The sequence below is a fragment of the Podarcis gaigeae genome (genome assembly GCF_964106915.1).
Source record: "Podarcis gaigeae genome assembly, chromosome: 10".
In the NCBI taxonomy this organism is placed as follows: domain Eukaryota; kingdom Metazoa; phylum Chordata; class Lepidosauria; order Squamata; family Lacertidae; genus Podarcis; species Podarcis gaigeae.
Window position 1 is genome coordinate 74,557,175 of NC_139686.1, and position 16,924 is coordinate 74,574,098.

Here is a 16,924-nt window from a genome sequence, read left to right on the forward strand (position 1 = left end):
TTGGTTACAGGTAAATTGATGGTGCTATAATATTGCAAATGTCTCCTACCATAGAAGGAAAGTAAAAGATTTGTGCTGGCTATCAAGGCCCCCCTCCTCCCATGTTTTGGTCATCAAGTGGCAGCTTCTAATGTTCCATGTTCAGAACCGTGATGGTAGAGTATTCCATTTCGTAAGTGCAAGACTAAAGCACCTATTGTTGAGATATGACTCTTCTAACCATCCTGTACCATTTACTGCACTGTATGGTCGGGCTGCGGCTTTTACTATTTAGTCTCCAAGATATTAGTCAGTTCTATAAAGGTAAAGGTAAAGGTACCCCTGTCCGTACGGGCCAGTCGTGTCCGACTCTAGGGTTGTGCGCTCATCTCACTTAAGAGGCCGGGAGCCAGCGCTGTCCGGAGACACTTCCGGGTCATATGGCCAGCGTGACGAAGCTGCTCTGGCGAGCCAGCATCAGCACAGCACACGGAAACGCCGTTTACCTTCCCGCTATAAAGCGGTACCTATTTATCTACTTGCACTTAGGGGTGCTTTCGAACTGCTAGGTGGGCAGGAGCTGGGACCGAACGATGGGAGCTCACCCATCACAGGGATTCGAACCACCGACTATATGATCAGCAAGTATATCAGCAAGTCCTAGTCACTGAGGTTTTACCCACAGCGCCACCCGCGTCCCTTCATTAGTCAGTTCTAGTAGTTGTAAAATAGCAGCTGCATGCAACCATGAATGGATGGAGACACAATACTGAGTACCCAGATTCACAGCAAGTAAAGTTAGACAAGTATAAACACATTTATTGAAAGTCTGTAAAATAATTACAGCAGAACACTGCAAATAAAGATTCCACATGAGCACTCAAAGGTATAAATCAAACTCCTGCTGCCTTGTATGGCAAAATAACTCATACAGAGGAATGTAGAAATTTCTTTGACACCTTTATAGTGTGAAAATTAGGTTTATGGGCAATAGCCAACAAAGACATACTCAGAGCAAACCCACTGAAATTGGTGTACATAGGTTTATTGCTTTTAATGCACCTGCTCCGAGTAGGACTTACAGTATTTGGCTCTCAGCCTATGTATGTACGTACGTATGTATGTATGATAAATATTTTCATACTGCCCTTCCATTAAAAAAAATTACAAAGTGAGTCTACTTACATAAAAGAAAATACAAAAACAATTAAAATGTAAATATTACAAATTAGAACAAATGCAGGAACCCCCAAGCTGCAAGATGCTAAAAACAACCAGCTGAACAAAACAAAATGTCCCCCGAAAATGATTTGCCAGGCCCTGAAAGGACAAGAGAGCAGGTGCCTCGTAGACAGGCGCCTTCCATGAGTGGGGGCTCTCCCTAAGCAGTCCCTGCTTTACCTCAGGCAGTCCACAGGCTGCTCCTCCAAGTGAATGACTTTGAAGGCCCTAGATTGTGAAGGACTTTAAAACCAGAACTGTACATTGGGCCTAGGCAGGAAGTTAGCACGGCCACTGGATTGCCCTGCTGGTTACAGCATGGTGCTGTCAACACGAAGGTTGCAGGTTCGATTCCTATACGGGACAACTGCATTGCAGGGGATTGGACTAGATGATCCTCAGGATCCCTTCCAACTCTATGATTCCAACTGGTGTATAAAACTATGTAGCTACGCAAGAACACAAATGAATCATTCCCCAAATATTATATTGATTGTCCTTGAATCTTCCCGCCACCCTCTCCTGCCACACCAGAGTGGTGTGCAACACTGTCTGAGAACCAGTGGTCTACAGCCCAATTCCACCTATGGCTGGGTACCCACCATACTTCAAAGCACATTCAAGGCACATTTCCCCCCTCAAAACTTCATGGGTGTTGTAGTTTGGTAGGGGTTTCTGGGAATTGTAACTCTGAGAGGTGGACTACAGTACCCAGAATTCTTTGAGGGGGGAAAGTATTGAGAATGTGCTTTAAAGGTAGTGTGCAAGCGGCCTATATCTCTTGTCCTCTGTTTCTCTACCCAGTCAACCAAATTACAGTCATCTTGCTGACAACTAAAACATCTTTAGGAGTATAATGTGTGGTGCAACAACAATATGAAAGAAGGAATTAATTTCCAGGTTAGGTTGTTTATTTGTAAAAAAACCTGTTCTGTAACATCTGCGCCCTATCTTTTTAAAGTGCCTCCAAAAGGTTCAATGACAGAAAACCATGCTTTTGGGGAGTTGGATGATAAAATGACAATGCAAGTCAGTTAAAGCTAGGTTAGCTATTTTACTGACAGAGGCAGAAAGAGAGAAAACCCAGCACTACCACCATCAGAATAAACAACATCTGGCAGACAGCTTCATAAGCCGAAAGGCAGCATGACAAGAAAGCTGTTTGTCAAAACGGTCACTCTGTGGCAAGCAACATCAGCCAAGGATTTCTTAAAGATGATTCCCTCGGTCACCACAGAGAAATGCAGATAGGAACAGATCAGCATGTAGGCAATGCTCTTTCTTTAAATCTTCAGTGACACCTCAGCCACATCTGCTCTCTTCCTCTCGCCATTCCCCTCCTGCTCGCACTACCACTTACTACATTTTATAACAAAGTCGCAGCCAGTCCCATCGCACCGGCAGCCACTCAGAGCAGCAGGAGATCTCACAGCAGATACAGGACTGATGCCCAAAATGGTGGTCTACTTCTCTCCCTCTTTCCATCCAATTTCTAGTGATGTTTACTACATGGCTTGATGTTGTGACATTGTTATGCACTTTTTGGTAATTACACGCAATATTTTATGCACGCCCATAAGAGAGGCATGTAAATAAATGCATAATCCCAAATATCCCCTTTCTGTCTTCAAATAAAATTACATTCACCCAAAATAGCTCTTCTAAACATAGAGCAAGACCCCTCCAGAATTTCCTGTGTTCTGATATTTAGGCATTGAGCTGCCATACAATTAACTCCTTTGGTTTAGGTGGTTATCTCACAGATGCAATCATTTTGTCAATATGCTTTTGTAAAGAGTAATGAACTGCAGTGTTTGCCTATTTCTCAGCTCGTGGTTCTGATCTTAGTAAACACCAAAGAAAGGCTGGAAGCAAGTCTCCCTGTTACTTAGGGCCATTTCACACATTATGCACGGACCAATCAAGCAGTCCTGTGAAAATTACCTCTATGGTGCCTGTACAGTATTTGCACACATGTCTGATGCAGTCACATATACACTTTTAAGTGCCATCTTATCATTTGAGGTGAACACCCAAAAATGTAATGCATAAAGCAACCTTTATAATCCAAAACCCAAAATCAAGAGCCAAGTTTTTCACATCTTTAAGCTGCCAATGTTTAAACTGTGGAAATAAATAACTTTAGTTCTTTTGATGGGCAGCATTCTACATGGGGCTGTCCTTGGAAACTACAAGTGGTCCAAAATGCCAGTGCTCAGAGAAGCAAGGAGCCAAGATGAACAGTTACTTTCTGGACTCGATTCAACATGTTGGCTCTTTCCTTTTAATTACCCAGGATACCCCATGGGGTATTATTCTCTCCATATTAACCCCCTCTTGCCCTTAGACGAGGGGTGGTGAACCTCAGTCCTCCAGGACTTTCTATCTGACTTTCTGGACACCTCCCTGCCACACCCCCCACTGGTCCCACTTTCAGTGCTTCTTGGGGGCTCTTGCCTGTCTAAAATGTGTCCATGAATTCTGATAATGCCTCTTGCTTGTGTGGATAGAGGATGGGGGGTGGGGGTGCGTGTGCGTGTGAAACTAGCTTGTTGCGGCGCCACCTGACATCAGGCAATTGGCTCACCTAGGGTGGGGAGATTAAGATTTGGCCTGCTGGCCAGAAAAAAACTTGCCCATCCCTGCCTTAGATAATGGAGTGACTGTGATGTAAATCACGGTGTATGGGTTACATTGAAGCACATGTGACCACAGGTGATCCTTCAAGTAAACTGGGCCCAAGAACTTAAAGGTCTGGAAATGATCTGGGAGCCAAGGAGATGGCAAAGCAGTGGTGACCATGATGACTTGTGCCAGTTAGCCATCTTGCCCCTGTATCCTGAACTAAAAGAATTTTCTAAACTGTATTCAAAGACAGCCCCATGTGTAACTCATTACAATACTAAGAGACAAGCACATTTCAGTACTGCTTTACTGGTTAGTCTTTACAAATACAGTTTTAATATTTTCTTTTAGTTGTTACTTTGTGTATGTCTAGAATCTTTCCTGTTTTTCAGTAGCTAACCAGTTTGGGGGCTCCCAACACATCAAAATGAAACAAAGGGAGGAAAATAAAACAAGCATATGAAAAACGAGGCTAGCTATTTTTCAGCCTTTAAAAAATGTGACTCCATTTTCATATTACCAGATCACCCCATCCCTAAATTGCAGGATAGTTGTGCAGTGGCGTAGCATGGGTTATCAGCACCCGGGGCAAGGCAAGTAATTTGCGCCCCCTAACCCATGGATTTGTGCCCCCTAACCCGTGGATTTGCGCCCCCTAACCAGTGGATTTCCCTAACCCCCAGATGTTGCGCCCGATGCGGCCGGCCCCCCCTGCACCCCCCACGCTACGCCACTGTAGTTGTGCGCTCCTTCCTGACCCTCCCTCTCCCCCCGCCCTCCAGCGTTGGAATGTATAGATTCACTAACCACAATCCAATGTGGACTCAGTGAAATCAAGGGGCTTAAACACACTGCTCTGTGTGAGCCTGTGGCCTCTGCAGCCTATGAGACATTCCCAGAGCACATGATTAGTGAGCTGCAGCGCATAATTTGCATTGAAACCCAGAAAACAAATGATTCCTCATAAGCAAATCCTATAATTGAGGCAAAAGTCAGAATGATTTTTGGTGGAACATTGCTTTTCTCCCAATCTGTAAAGTATTCAAACAAAAGGGAGAACTCAGAGGAAGGAACAAAATGCCTCATGTATCATTTGCCTTCACTCTCAGCAGGTAGCCTGTTGCTTCGTTTGTAATGTTATTACACTGTGTCAACATTATGAACACAGCAGTGTGTTTCTTAGCCTAGTATGCATCATTTGTATTTGGGGGGGGAGGGGAAAGGAAAAAACACAGAATTATACTAGTGTGGGGAAAATGCTATCCTAAATCTTCTATGGTGCTTTTGCTGGGTTCTCTTTTCATTATGTGTCCTGAGTTTTTTTCTTGACATAAGCCTCCTGGGGAGTTGGAGCTGAGTGTGTGCTATCCACATCCTTGTAAAAACAAGACTTGATTTTAACCTTCAAAAATTGCTCTCTTGGAAGGATCCTTATTATTAAAATTTGAACATGAAGAATTGCTTTAATAACATGATTTTGATAAAACTACACATTTTGATACAGCTATAAAAAGAATAGCAACATGTCTTGTTGTTATTGTCAGCATTACACTATATAGCTAAAGCATCTGATATGATGAAATCTAATGTGTTTTGTGTAGAAAAGCCAGGATCCGAAAGGAAAGCGTCCTTCCAGGAGACAGAAAAGAATGCATTTTGCTTATGAACCTAGCTCTCTCACACAATGTGTGCTCTGCGTGATTGCAGTCCCTAGTAGTCCCAGTCTAGATGACGGCTCTCTTGCTATAGGGCTGGGAAAGACAGTGCAATATCAGGATGTCAGGAGCAAGCCAGCAGTAAATCACATGGAGTAAGTGAAGTTAATTCTTTATAAGAAAAGTGGATTTGCACAGGGGTGCCAGGCCTAATGAGCACAGCAGGTCTTCTTGGTAGACCTTGCTCCTATGAGGCAGTTGCGAAGACTGAAGGTCCCCGCCTCCCACTGTTGCCTACGTCTCCTCTCTAGGGCAGAGACTGTGCCTGTGTTCCTGTCCTTGCTCCTCCTGCTTCATGCCTTTCCTGGCCTTGGAAACCAGGGCAGAGGGGAGCTGGTCATAGCAGGAGGGAGAGACACCTGTGCCTCTTCACCACCCTGACCCATCTCTGCCTCTTGGCCGCCTTCATCCTCCTCCCCGGCTTCAGCTTCTGCCTCTGAGTCTGGACTTCTCTCTGCCACAGACTCTCCCTTCTCACTAAGCCCTGTTACCTCTTCAGCTTCTGACACTTCCTCCCTCTGACCACTCATGGTTGTCCCACCACCACTCCCCGGGTTCTGGGCCTTCTTTCCCTCAGGGTTCCCCAGCTGGTTCCTCCCGCCATTTGGCTGCGTCCAACTGGTCCATGACATCAGATCAGGCTTGAGTGGCATTGTGTTGCTAGTGAGCAACTTTCTCTTAGCAATTGGGTGGGGGCAAGAGTTCAGTGGCAGAGAATACACTTTTACATGCATGAAGTCCCTTTTTGAAAGTCAATCAACTACAATATAAGGTTTTTGATAACAGATGCTGGTAAAGCTTCTGATACCTTGGAGAGCGGCTACAAGTCAAAGTCAGCAGCATTGGGCTAGACGGGCCAATGTTCTGACTCAGTACAAGACAGGAACATAGTATGAATGGATGGAGCTTGGGCCACAAAAACCCACTGGACTTTGCAGTCATCAAACCCCAGTGGCTTTTGTACCAGCTGCACTGGCTCCCGGTGGAGTACAGGATCAGGTTTAAGGTCTGGTTTTAACCTTTAAAGCCCTATACGGCCTAGGACCCTCGTACCTACGGGACCGCCTCTCCTTACAGTCTTCAAACAAAAACATCTTGGAGGTCCCAGGCCACAGAGAGGTTAGGCTGGCCTCAACCAGAGCCAGGGCTTTTTCGGCTGTGGCTTCAATCTGGTGGAACGCTCTGTCCCAAGAGACTAGGGCCCTGTGGGACTTGACATCTTTCCGCAGGGCCTGCAAGACAGAGCTGTTCCACCAGGCCTTTGGCCAAGGCACAGTCTGACTCCCTCCTTTGGTAATTCACAGAACTCTAGCCCAATGGTTGCCATTAATTTCATTTGAATTGATTTTATAATGAAATGATTTTAAAATGTTGTATTATTTTACTGTTGTTAGCCACTCTGAGCCTGGCTTCGGCTGGGGAGGGCGGGATATAAATAAAATTTTATTATTTATTATTATTTTGTGAGGCTTCCAACATTCGGGTTGGAGACAGTTCTGTCAAGACTGCTGCCAGCTGAATCTATGCACAGTTAAACTCACACTAAGCTTTCCTTGTGCGACCATGAGTGCACATGGACCAAGGGATGGTGGTGGATTGTTGGCTTCAGGCAAAGGAGACTTGCTGGGCCTGAAGCACTACGAGAGCTCTCCCCACCCTTCATTAGGTGGGGTTCATTGGAAGAGACTTCCCTGAGCCCTGCCTCCTTCCACTGCAAGCAGAGACCATGTGCAGGGGAAACTATGTGAAACAAGCCTAAGTATAAAGGTATTAAGATCTTCATTCAAACCCACCCCAGCAAATAAACCTTAGACAATAGCTTTGTATTATATGCCCTGCATTTTGAATCAAATTTGCAGGCACCTACCTAAAAACAAGTGGTATCTTAAATATAAGTGAAAAATTCCATGTTTGCTTTGTGCAGCATGGAAATGGAAAAATAAAATTCATGAGCTACAACAAAGCAAAGGAACCGTAATGGCAAATTGGGCAGTGAGGCAATAAAGTAGGTATCCAGCTCTAGCATCATATGACTTTTGTGTCAACAGGTCATGGTTTCCAAGGAAACAAGAAATTACACATGAACACTTTGTCCTAGATTGAATTGAGGAAATGGTGCATGTTTAATTGATTATAGTTATTAGGCTGACAGCAGCATTTCCTAAATGAGAACTTTTGAGGAGGTTTCAGAATACAGACTATACTTCAGTCCCAGGAATTTCTTAGCTCTGGGTATGTGAAAGAGGTAGTTATTGTATATGGCAATACAGTGGTACCTCGGGTTAAGAACTTTGCTTCAGGATGAGAACAGAAATCACACGGCGGCAGCGGGAGGCCCCATTAGCTAAAGTGGTGCTTCAGGTTTAGAACAGTTTCAGGTTAAGAACAAACCTCCAGAACGAATTAAGTTCTTAACCCGAGGTACTACTGTAGAGTTGAAAGAAGTGATGTGGAATAAAACAGGCACCAACTTGTGATGTGGAATAAAACAGGCAACAACCGATGGTGTTTCCTGCTTGGCAGGGGGTTGGACTCGATGGCCCTTGTGGTCTCTTCCAACTCTATGATTCTATGATTCTATGAACTTTATTTGATATTGTGATACTGAACTTTAAGAACCACTTCAGCCAATGACTGAGGTGCTTCCCTTAAGGCCCAAGGCCTGGCCTGGCTATCTCAGGGTGAGCTCAGCACTCAGCTGTCCTGAGCAGGACCAGCTTGCCCATCTCTCTTCAAGTGAGCTCAGTGCCAGTCAGGTGCGGAAGCTGCCCAGAAACTGATACCATAGCAGGAGCCCAGCCCATCCCCAAGTCCCCAACAGCCTAGTGACTGCCCTAATCTCTCCAGCTGCCTCTGAATTCAGGGGCTCCCTCCCAAACAACCTGTCTTATCTGTATGGCTCCTCCTTGCCCACAGGCCACCTGCCAAGTTGTGACAAAAAGGATGCAAATTGACAGCCAGAGCCCAAGGAAATCAAGAGATAAATAAACAACTATTGCCTAATCAAAGGCCAACCAAAGGCCCTGCCATTCCCATCAGGCCATGAAGCTCTGTTTATGGGGGGGGGGCTGGTTGCCTATTCAAACTGATGCTGGAGAAAAGGAAGGAGAGAGCCCACTTTAGCTTCAGAGAGCCCACTTTCTGTCTCTTGCAAGGGATTACCGCACTTGTCAATGTGGTATTGTGGCCTAACACAAGCACACCACACAGGCCATTGGGGGAAGATTATTTAAAAATATAATTCACAACACAAGGAAACTAACAGCTAGGTGAAATATCATTTTCAATTCACTGGCAACAACTGTGCAGGGAGCTCCAACGCTTTGGGGATATCAGTGCAGATATCCACTCCAGGTAGCACCAGACAAGGCACAAGAAGCAAGAATTCTTCTACTGCTCCAAAAGCTAAGGAAGGTTCATTTAAGGAAGTTAAACTTGGATGAGTATGTAATTGTTTAATGAATTTAACTTTATTCCCCAGGTCAAGGAAATTATAGTGGAGGTGTAGTGATTTCTAAAATGTTATTTGTTTATTAATTAAATGTATATCCCACTCTTTCTCCTAAAGGAGCCCAGGGCAGCAAACAAGAAGGAGCACGGGGCAGCAAACAGCAATAAAAACATATTTACAACATTGCAAGAGACACCATAAGATTTCAACATGCTCCTAATACTAGCACAATTTGCACACTTGACCCAATTTCCTGGAATTCGATGTCCTCCTTCTATTTCTGTTTGGTTAACAGAAACAAAAGCAGTATAAGTAGTACTTACAGTTGCATGACCAGGTACAAGTGGTTTGGACTCTCATAGATGTCTTCCAGGGCAACAATATTTTCATGCTTGATCCTGAAGGTTACATAAAAAGCAACACCACAAGGTAAGTTAAGCACCCAAGAGAAATCTGTCACATAATGAGAATAATGCCCAGATTGCCATAAACCATCAAGAGTCTTTATGGTCTCAGGATAATTCAATTAAAATGAAGTCTGTGTAGACTAGAGCCTCTTCCAGTGATGACAGATGCACATTTGAAGGAGTTAAATGTTGTGAACAGCCCTTTGGATAAGGGCAGTATGTTTATACTGGGATAAAATTCATTTCCCCTTTTTGCAAGTGTGCACATCCACACCAAACTCCAGACAGATTCAACAGCACAATTACATGATGCATGATGGCAGCAATGGCTGGGGGGGGGGGGACCCACTGCATCCTCCTTGTTGCAATAGCACTTCACAGAGTGGCACAGGGCTGGGGCAGTCCTCTCCTTTCCTCCCCCCCCCCCTTCAACCTCCCCTCACAAACCACTGCTCCATCATCGTGGATGAAGCTACAACAGAGCTGGCTGTGATCCAGCCTTTGCTGCAAGATTGTCACTTTAATTATCCTGAGCATCATATTGCTGTGATCCTATCTCTTTGCTCATTTTCTATGCGCAGGGTTCCAAGCTTTAGCTTATTCACGAGTAACAAGGGCTGTTTTTTCAAGCAAGGCAAAAATAAAAAAAAAGTATGATCAAGCCAAAATCAAGCATTTTTATCAGCGGGAAGTTATTGTTAACCAGCTCTTGCAGAAATCTTAAAAATATTTCGCTTTAGCTGGATATATCTATACCTATGCCTATTTTTATAGTGCATATGTCTGTGCTGTGGAAATATATTCAATCAGAATTAATGGGAAACAGTATTATAACCAAGGGGGCAAGCCAGTGTGGTGTAGTTGTTATGTCAGACGAGGATCTAGGAACCCAGGTTTCAAAGCCCCATTCAGCCATGGAGCCTACTGGGTGACCCCGTTGGGCTAGTCACTGCCATTCAGCCTGAGCTACATCAGAGAGGAGGAAAGCACGTGTGCCGCCTTGAGCTCATTGGAGAAAAAGCTGGAGTATACATGCAATAAAAATAAATAAATGAAATGAAATAAGTTTAGAAACAGGCTAGAAACATTCATAGAAGCTATGAATGACAACATCTAATTAGTCAGTGGATGGAAAATATGGCAGGCAACAAATTAGAATCTTGTGCTTCTGCTGGCTGGTATTGGCCAGTGTCAGAAATAACATATAGGATTGTACAGAATATAATATTATATAACACAGCAGTTTGCATATGTCACTTTGTAAACATGAAGTAACCATTCTTTGCAGCATACAAATGTGTGGAGGAAATTGAACACTTCTTTTAAAATGTCATTTAAATGAACTTGTAAATGGTCTCATTATCTTAATAAAGAAGCCACATTTTAAAACATTTTAACAGCTTGAACAAACATATAGGTAACCACTAGAACAGATCCACATGGTTCAAGAGTCCTTGCTGTTTAGGTGATGACTTTTTAAAAGAGACAAACCACAAACCGCCATCTAATTAGCTCCTCAAATGCAAATCCTCTCTGGGATTACTGCTTAAGCAATTCCAAACAATTTCCAGTGTGCACAATTAATTTGCATTAACCCCAAAGCGAGAAACCATTTAGCTGTAAACAACAGAATGTTAATTAAGACAAACTGGAGAAACTGAGTAAGAGAGAGATACTGAACAATTAAGTGTAAAAAGTTAAAACATGCCAATTCCACTGTAAATAATAGACAAAATCAGATAATAGGGAATTCCTAAAGTTTGGTTGGCCTTCTGTAACTAGTGAGCTGAACACTAACTAAGGATAACCTGAAAACTACTTTAGTTTCATGCTTGGGGTCAGCACACTGCTGGATTACCCAACAGGCAGCTTTGAATTTTTGAATCTGACAACTGATTTTTTTTTTTTTAAAAAAAGCATTAGTCATCATAGGGAAAACCATATTTTAGCAATGACCATATATTGAAATATCTTTATAATACTTTCTGGGAAGCATGTGCAGAGGAAACAAGTGCAATTCTGGAGACCGACTCAAAGATTGTGGATGCATTAGAAAGTGTAGCTGTAGAAAATAGAATGAAATTTTACAACACCTTCTCTGCAAAAGTCAAGCTCTCACTCTCCCTCTCAAAAAAAAGGAAAGGAAAAAAAGAACTGGATTTGAAAACACGTGCAGGTCTCCCTGGAAAAGACTCTGATGTTGGGAGAGATTGAGGACACAAGGAGAAGGGGACGACAGAGGGCGAGATGGTGGGACAGTGCTCTGGAAGCTACCAGCATGAGTCTGACCAAACTGCGGGAGGCAGTGGAAGACAGGAGTGCCTGGCGTGCTCTGGTCCAGGGGGTCACGAAGAGGCGGACACGACTAAACGACTAAACAACAACCAGGGCCTTGCAGAGCCAGACAGAGGCCCAGCCCAGGTAGATAATGTGCTCCCCCCCTTTTTTTACCCTGGGGATAACTGAAGTCTTATAAATAAGTTAAGTATATAAATAATTTTCACAAAAGGTATGCTGACAAATAATTTTATTTCAATGCTTGAACTGTATCTGCATATAAAGACAAAATGGAAAATATAGATATACAATAGTGCTTTTTAAAAATACATAGGGAAAGGGATTATTTTAAGTATTTACATTTTAAAATGCTGTGAATATGCTGACCGAGGCCCCTTTAGAATCGGAGGCCCGGGCCAAGTGGGCCATATGCCCCCCCCCCCCGGTCTGGGCCTGACAACAACAGTAAGTGGGACCGCACATGCTAACGGGAACGCAAGCAAGGCCACGGCTCTGCAGGACCAAGCTGGCACATTCCTCATGGCAGCACATGGGGGTGGAGAGGGCAAAACAAGATTAAGATTCGAAGCAGAAATATTTTGTTACTGTGGGGAAGGAAAGCAAGAAGCACCCAGCACAGGGCACACATGCAGACACGGTCCTTTCTGCAACATTCTCCCTGACTCCATAAAGCCAGGTGAGTGTGGAGGGGGTTGCCGGGGGGGGGGGGAGTAGAGCAGAAGAGGGGGGAGGGAAACACAGAAGACACTCCCCACTTCCAGGGTTATTTTTACATCCCCCATCAAGCTGCTTTGCTATTTTCTTCCATTTCTCAATCCCTCCATGTAAAACTAAGGAACTGTTAGTTATTGAAGCTGGGAAGGATTTTTGTTTCTGTGTGGGGCAAAGATTTTAAGAAGATAAACAGTCTTGCAAAAGTGTTTTCCTACCTTTTTTTTTTTTTTTTGCTGTTTTATTTCAGGTGTCTTTTGTGGCCTTTTGAAAAATGAAAGCAATTAACCACTCCAAAAAGAAAGTATCAAAAATAAAATGACATCAGAAATTGCTCGCTTGCCTGAACATTAACTTCCCGCTTCCACGGGATGTACTTGCACTGCACATTGCCCTGAGCTTGTGGAAGGAGCCTCTACGTAAGAAATGGAGAGTGGTGGGGAGAGAGATGCGGAAGGAGGAGGAGGAGGAGGAGGAGGAGGAGGAAGGATGGCCGCTGAGGGGTGAGCAGGAGAGAGAGATGCCGGAAGATAATGGCCTGCTGCCGGCTCCCCTGAATGTTCAAGTCACCCCAGGGTGCCACGGCACATTGGTGGACAACCAATGACTTACACCTCTGAGGAATTATTTCAAAAGATTTGAAGACATATCAAAATATATCTTGCCTGATGCTGACTACAAAGACTGCAAGTGAATTGGGGGGAAACAAGCAAATGATGACAGTGGAGGGGAAACAGCACAGCATCTTAGAGACAAATTTCACATACCTACTTACTACACTATAACTGATTCACTTGAAGCTAATAGGAAGAGGAGAGGTGAAGTGTTTCATAAACATATCAAGTAGATTTTCTTTTCTAAACAATGTACAGTAGACTTATCTGACGCCCAGCATTCACAAATTTCCCCAAAGCTAGTTGACTCATACCTTCTTGACTTGAACATGAATTGCTGTGGAGAACTATGGCAGTTCCACTGTTATACATGCGCAAAATTTTTAATGAAACTGTGAAAATGAAATCCAGCCACATTGATCTTCATGACACAATACTGAAAGATGGAATAAAACTGTATTTCCAAATGCAGGCATCACACTATGTATTTTCCTAACATTGATGATCACTAACTGCTCCACAAAATGCTGTTCATCTCAGCTGAAAAGAATAATAAACAAACCCCAGAGAACAACAATGTGTCAGGACAGACATGATTCACTTCCCTTTCTGTACAGTGGTACCTCAGGCTAAGTACTTAATTCGTTCCAGAGGTCCGTACTTAACCTGAAACTGTTCTTAACCTTAAGGACCACTTTAGCTAATGGGGCCTCCTGCTGCTGCTGCTGCGTTACCTCTGGATGATTTCTGTTCTCATCCTGAAGCAAAGTTCTTAACCTGAAGCACTATTTCTGGGTTAGCGGAGTCTGTAACCTGAAGCGTATGTAACCTGAAGCGTATGTAACCCGAGGTACCACTGTATACAGAAGCAGCCAGGCTTTGCAGAGTCAGATTTGTTGAACTTATTCAGAATGTTGCAATCAGAAAATCTAGAAATAAGCTATTTTAATTTCAGGTAAGCACAGTAACAGAAGTACATAATATGCTCACAGCATTCTTTAAGGCCCCAAGAAATAATACTGTGCGAAAGCAAGCCACAATTAGCTCCTGGTAAAAAAAAAAAGGAAGCCCCAACTTCTCATGGGCTGTGCAAGCATAGAGGTTTCCAGCTCTGTAATACTTTGATTGCATTCATTATTTACTCTGAGTTTACAGTGGTACCTCAGGTTACATACACTTCAGGTTACATACGCTTCAGGTTACAGACTCCGCTAACGCAGAAATAGTGCTTCAGGTTAAGAATTTTGCTTCAGGATGAGAACAGAAATCATGCTCCGGCGGTGCAGCGGCAGCGGGAGGCCCCATTAGCTAAAGTGGTGCTTCAGGTTAAGAACAGTTTCAGGTTAAGAGCGGACCTCCGGAACGAATTAAGTACTTATCCTGAGGTACCACTGTACTTGATTTTTATGATGATCCATTAGGTAAGACAAAGCAGGCGTGTCCTGCTCCCTCAGATGACTCTGCCCTTTCTCCCTTGTTCTCAGCCTCTCACAAGACTAAAACGATGTTTATCCATCTCTTCTTTCAAATGCAGCTGTTATGCTACATTATTCCAATGTGGTATATATTTTTACATTGCTTTTATGATGTTTGTTTACAATGCATTGATATTAGTTTGGCTATATTTTAAGCTGTTTTATGGAGGCATTTGCCTTATTTATTTATTTATTTATTTACTTACATTATGTAAAACAACAAAGCATTTATCATGTGAAATAATCAGAGTTATAACCAGCAGGACAGTATTAACTCTTTTGGCAATTAGGCTCACTTTGGTGGAAGCAGGTGTTATTTGACGGCAATGAAGCGGAAGTATATTTTAAAGAAAGGAGAATGGTGGCCTTACTTGAACCTTTGAGATCTAGATTCTGTTCATGAGAAGTAGGAAGGAGTGGCAGTGAAGAAAGTAAAGAAATTGAACCATCAGCCTTCTGATCAACAAGCCCAAGACGCTCAGTGGTTTACCTAGCAAAGAATGAATTTCCCATCCTATCAGTGACTTTTTCAGCTATTGGTCAAAAATGCAGAACACGGTTCTGGAGCTTTGCTATATTTTATGCATCTAAGTCACACTTGTAATTCACGCATAGTGACTCATTTTTTCCTAACCATTGCATCTCATTAGTTTAAGGTATTGAGAATGAAGATGGTTGGATAGTGTTTTCGAGGTTACCAGCATGAGTTTGACCAAACTGCGGAAGGCAGTAGAGGACAGAGGTGCCTGGCGTTCTCTGGTCCATGGGGTCACGAAGAGTCGGACACGACTAAACGACTAAACAACAACAAATTGAGAATGAAAGGTAGTTATTAAAGGAAGCCCAAAATAAGCAAGTGCTGCACTCTGCACTGGAACTGGTGCGCAGAGGGTCCTTTGATAAAATCATCTCCCCCTTTGGTGAGCCAAGAAATCATGCTATAACTAAGAATGGATGTTGTATTAATAAACTATGTAATTTCTATCTCTCTCTTAATGAAATAAGACAGGCTGATGGATCGTTGGACATGCAAGATGTTCATCATCAACCGACTACAAAGACAAAGACATCTTAACAATACCCTGCAAGGGCTGCATGGCAAGGTTAAGGATGGAGTTAAAAGGTGGCAAATATTTCAGGGTCACTGACAACAGGTTTTTGGTTTTAAAAAAAATAATTAGCAGACTTCCCCCAGAAAGGATAAATCTGGATTAAATGATGGGAAGAGGTACAGGCTGGCATTTTGATACAACATTTGTGTGCATGAGGAGCACTCATCCCACAAAGTCCTCCACAGAATCATTGTCAGGGGTGATACCAGTCCTCAAGAGCCATTTAGTACTTGCTCTTGTCTCCCTCATCAAAATGCTCAGGGAGATGAGGAATGGAAGCAAGGCTGCATCCAAATAAGAAATGTTGCGGTAATGGGAAACTTCAGCTACCCTCTTGAGGACTGGCTGCATGCACGTCCCCCTCCCTCCCTCTCTCAGAAGACAAGAATTTGTGGACACCCAGTGAAGCTGAATGTGGGAAGATTCAGAAATCCAGAGCAGATTTAGGGGGCACAGAAGCAGGGGCGAAGGAAGGCTAACCAGCACCTGGGGCGGGGTGCTGGGGGCGTGGCAACCCCCCCCCGGCGGCAGAGAGATCCCACCGCCGTCCATATGGCGCTCGAGTGCCACCTCCGGCAAACCACAGAGGGGAGGGGGGTTGAATAAAATCAGTTTGCCAAGTTTTCAAATTTGTGGAATCTTTTATTTCAGCATAGGTAAAAGATATTCATAGCAAAAGCAAAAACAAAAAAGCAAAAGACCCATTCCTCTCCATCAGAGAGAGGGTTTGGGGGCGTGAAGAAAGAAACACAATTAGCACTAGACCAGTCAGGCATGTGACCAATATAAATGTGATCCGCTTTATTGCTCTGGTGAAAAATGAAGGTGCAGAACTATGATTTACATATTCAGTACAGAATTTGAGGGAAGCATTCATTATTTTGACATAAAAACACACTTCTAAGATAATAATGAAAGAGATTTTAGATTTGGCAACATTGCATATTTTGGCACAAGCTGTTAAAATACTCTTAAATTAAGCAAATCCTTCACCCATCTAATTGTGATTCAGCACATTTTATTTCACCTGCTACATTTGGGAAGGGTTTTTGTTTATCCAGCTTTGGCTGAGGATTTTTCTCCCTTCATGAGTTGGCTTTTATTAAATATTCTCCACCACTTTTATATGGAATACTATTTCTTGCCACCTGACAAAATCCCCTGTAATGAAGGCTGCTAATCTCCAAAGTTCTTATTTTGTTCCAGCTCTCTGTAATTGTGGCTTGTCAAGAAATGTCTTTAAATTTCCATTTGTGAGCATTTGCTCAGGGGAGTTAGAGGGGTCTGTGCAGTGGACCCTGAAATATTAGGCACAC

The 16,924-nt window shown here is 43.3% G+C and overlaps 1 protein-coding gene across 1 annotated transcript in view; it reads right to left on the minus strand.

Moving 5' to 3' along the window:
- Window positions 1–16,924, minus strand: part of CAMK1D (calcium/calmodulin dependent protein kinase ID) — a 243,534-nt gene that overhangs the window by 87,593 nt on the left and 139,017 nt on the right. The window contains exon 3 of the mRNA XM_083701646.1: window positions 9,315–9,389. Within this exon, the coding sequence (XP_083557772.1) occupies window positions 9,315–9,389 (75 nt within the window). The remainder of the gene's footprint in view (window positions 1–9,314; window positions 9,390–16,924) is intronic.